Source organism: Salmo trutta, chromosome 17, assembly GCF_901001165.1.
Source record: "Salmo trutta chromosome 17, fSalTru1.1, whole genome shotgun sequence".
Taxonomy (NCBI): Eukaryota; Metazoa; Chordata; class Actinopteri; order Salmoniformes; family Salmonidae; genus Salmo; species Salmo trutta.
The window spans coordinates 30,114,577-30,118,961 of record NC_042973.1 but is presented as its reverse complement, the minus strand read 5'-3'; the positions used below and the strand labels follow the sequence as shown (position 1 = coordinate 30,118,961).

At 40.8% G+C, this 4,385-nt stretch overlaps 1 protein-coding gene across 1 annotated transcript; it reads right to left on the bottom strand.

The window, feature by feature from the left end:
• Positions 1 to 868, bottom strand: LOC115151312 (cholesterol 25-hydroxylase-like protein 1, member 1). The gene has a single exon (XM_029695250.1). It carries the CDS (start codon positions 866 to 868, stop codon positions 11 to 13), a length of 858 nt encoding a protein of 285 aa, XP_029551110.1. The 3' UTR covers positions 1 to 10.
• Between the last annotated feature and the right edge of the window lie 3,517 nt (positions 869 to 4,385).

Genomic DNA, 4,385 nt, shown 5'->3' with positions numbered 1-4,385 from the left:
ATTTTTCTATTTACAGTGAATAAAACACTTTTTTCTCAGTTATCTTCCCTGCCAGAATGGCAGTCCCAAAAATTCTATCCCAGTGGCTGAAGAAAGGTGCATAGTTACTGTTGGGCTTCTGGTGGTGCATGTCATGCGCTGGTGCTCCTCCTAACAGACCAAATGGTACCAGGTGGTTAAGACCCCATGGAAGGTCATAGCCTATGTGGTCCTCCACTGACATCCAGATACTTAAGATGGTGACGCACCAGATGGTAAAAGGGTGGCATTTCAACAGGATGGGGTTCAGGTTGCTCCAGAATCCAACTGTTATCAGTTCTGGAATGCTGATTTGCTGAGTGGACCAGGAGAATGGTGCCATGTATTCATGGTGGATGGCATGGACCCACCGATACAGTTGTGGATGTTTGTGGTGCACAAAGTGCCACATAAAATACTGTGTGTCAAAAAGAAGAAGGACAGCCAGTCCATCAATGAGCACCTCTACCACAGTTGGAGCACTGGTAGGTAGCACCGCTGAAAGCATAAAGCAGTTCTGAATCAGCACAGCAGGCAGAACAAAGATCAAGTGGTTATATACAGCCCTTCCGATGCTCTTTGCCATCATCCGAATGGTTGGACGTCTCTCTTGCTGGATCTTGTAGCGGTGAATGGAGGAGACTTTATCTCCCAGGAGGTCTAGTACAGCAAAGGGGAGACTGGAGAAGAAGTAACTGGAGAAGCAGAGCATGACAGGGAAGAAGGGAGAGGAGATGAGGGAGTAGTGATTGAAAAGGGAATAGTCCCATAGAGGCTGCAAAAGCCTGTCTGAGGATCTGGAAAAGGTAGGAAACTGCAAAGTAAACTGAACCTTGGTGATGTTCAACATCCTGGTGACTCTGAATGCCTGTGATTGTAATGTGCAGAGAGAAGAAGACATTCTCCCTTTTTATAGTGCTTAGCTATGTACTTCGCTCCCACTTCAATGAGACAGCAGATTTTTCCCTCATAATACCCATTTCCAACAATAAGTCCTTTTCCGTAAGATTAACAAAATCCACCAGAAAACAGAAAGATTTCAACACTGAACAGTTTAAGTTGGTGCCTGGGTCGTTCCACTAATAGAGTACCTTTTGGGTAGTGTAACATATATATATATATATATATATATATATATATATATATATATATATACACACACACACACACACACACACACACACACACACACACACACACACACACACACACACACAGTACCAGCTGTTTTAGTATGTCAATCTTGGTGGGGCAAAAAAAAAAATGTGGGATGCATGACAGCAAAGCCACTACACAACGCTAAACCAAACAATTCAATAATTGCACTATCACGTGACAAACGGTGCCCACAAACTATGAAATAACACATATGGAATCATGTAGTAACCAAAAAAGTGTTAAACAAATTAAAATATATTTTATATTTGAGATTCGTCAAAGTTGCCACACAAAGTTGCCACAGTTTGCATACTCTTGGCATTCTCTCAACCAGCTTCACGAGGTAGTCACCTGGAATGCATTTCAATTAACAGGTGTGCCTTGTTAAAAGTTAATTTGTGGAATTTCTTTCCTTCTTAATGCGCTTGAGCCAATCAGTTGTGTTGTGACAAGGTAGGGGGTATACAGAAGATAGCCCTATTTGGTAAAAGACCAAGTCCATATTATGGCCAGGACAGCTCAAATAAGCAAAGAGAAACGACAGTCCATCATTACTTTAAGACATGAAGGTCAGTCAATCTGGAACATTTCAAAAACTTTTAACGTTTCTTCAAATGCAGTCGCATAAACCAACAAGCGTTATGATGAAACTGGCTCTCATGAGGACCACCACAGGAAAGGAAGACCCATAATTACCTCTGCTGCAGAGGATAAGTTCATTAGAGTTAACTTTACCTCAGATTGCAGCACAAATAAATGCTTCACAGAGTTTAAGTAACAGACACATCTCAATATTAACTGTTCAGAGGAGACTGTGTGAATCAGTCCTTCATCATCAAATTGCTGCAAAGAAACCACTACTAAAGGACACCAATAATAATAAGAGACTTGCTTGAGCCAAGGAACACGAGCAATGGACATTAGACCAGTGGAAATCTGTCCTTTGGTCTGATGAGATTTTTGTTTCCAACCACCATGTCTTTGTGGGACGCGGAGTAGGTGAACGGATGATCTTTGCATATGTGGTTCCCACCGTGAAGCATGGAGGAGGAGGTGTGGTGGTGCTTTGCTGGTGACACTGTCAGTGATGTATTTAGAATTCAAGGCACACTTAACCAGCATTCTGCAGCAATACACCATACCATCTGATTTGCGCTTAATGGGACTATCATTTGTTTTTCAACAGGACAAGCGCCTTATACCACCCACCACAGCGACCTGTATGCTCTCGTTGGCTGGCCCTCACTACATATTCGTCGCCAGACCCACTGGCTCCAGGTCATCTATAAGTCTATGCTTGGTAAAGCTCCGCCTTATCTCAGCTCACTGGTCACGATAACAACACACACCCGTAGCATGCGCTCCAGCAGGTATATCTCACTGGTCATCCCCAAAGCCAACACCCCCTTTGGCCGCCTTTCCTTCCAGTTCTCTGCTGCCAGTGACTGGAACGAATTGCAAAAATCGCTGAAGCTGGAGACTTACATTTTCCTCACTAACTTTAAACATCAGCTATCTGTGCAGCTAACCGATCACTGCAGCTATACATAGTCCATCTGTAAATAGCCCACCCAATCTACCTACCTCATCCCCATATTGTTTTTATTTACTTTGCTGCTCTTTTGCACACCAGTATCACTACTTACACACCATCATCTGCTCATCATCATCTGCTCATCTATCACCCCAGTGTTAGTCTGCTAAATTGTAATTACTTTGCTACTATGGCCTATTTATTGCAATACCTCCTCATGCCATTTGCACACACTGTATATAGACCTTCTTTTTTTCTAGTGTGTTATTGACTGTACGCTTGTTTATTCCATGTGTAACTCTGTGTTGTTGTATCTGTTGCACTGCTTTGCTTTATCTTGGCCAGGTCGCAGTTGTAAATGAGAACTTGTTCTCAACTAGCTTACCTGGTTAAATAAAGGTGAAAAAATTAAAAATAAAAACAATGACCCAAAACACACCTACAGGCTGTGTAAAGGCTATTTGACCAAGAAGGAGAGTGCTGGAGTGCTGCATCAGATAACTTGGCCTCCACAATCACCCGACCTCAACCCAATTGAATGGTTTGGGATGAGTTGGACAGCAGAGTGGAAAACCAACACATGCTCAGCATATGTGGGAACTCCTTCAAGAAATTTGGAAAAGCATTCCTCATGAAGCTGGTTGAGAGAATGCCAAGTGTGTGCAGTCTCAAGAGGTTCAATAAAACAAATTACTATAGTAAGTGCCTATTCAGTGCCAAATGAAGTAACAGGATTGACAATTTAATCTTAAATCAGCCATGAATCCCCTTGTAACAGGGGGAATGGAAGTTTATTGTGTGCAACAAGGAGGGGGAATTGAATGCAAGCTTCACAAAATAAATGTAATCGTAAAAAAATGTCTACCCTGTCTATCTATAGATAACAGGGTTGACTTGTTATGCATAACCTGCTCAGTTTTCCACACAAAAAAAAACAGAAAATAGCCAAAAAGTGTAGAAAAGTGTAGAACTCTTACACTATGATTTGACTATATTAGATATTAAATGTTTATTTCAAAAATATATTTTAAAAGGAATAGTTTCACCATATTAAAATGAGAGTTAATTTCATATGATAGGGTTAACCTTAAAATGAGGGACAGACAAAGGAATCACACTAATCCCATTAAATAAATAAATAAATACACATTTAAATGACTGTCAGAGAAACAAAATAACTAGGGCTTTACAATGATGTTGAAAAGTTAAAGAAATGTTTGCGTTAACTGGGTTAAAATCTTCCTAGAAGTCACGGAGGGGGGGGGGATAGAGGGACATTAGCAACAAATTCAGATTTATTGAATTTTACATGTGGGCTATACAGTGGCTTGCGAAAGTATTCACCTCCCTTGGCATTTTTCCTATTTTGTTGCCTTACATCCTGGAATTAAAATAGATTTTTGGGGGGTTTATATCATTTGATTTACACAACATGCAACATGACTTTGAAGATGCAAAATATTTTTTATTGTGAAACAAACAAGAAATTAGACAAAAAAACTGAAAACTTGAGCATGCATTACTATTTACAACATCCATCATTCTTCAATTCTGACCAGTTTCCCAGTCCTTGCCAATGAAAAACATCCCCACAGCATGATGCTACCACCACCATGCTTCACTGTGGGGATAGTATTCTTGGGATGATGAGAGGTGTTGGGTTTACGCCAGACAT

Bases quoted from the DNA above. Each gene is read 5' to 3' on its own strand.
- LOC115151312 (XM_029695250.1), bottom strand. From the start codon at position 868: ATGTTGAACATCACCAAGGTTCAGTTTACTTTGCAGTTTCCTACCTTT.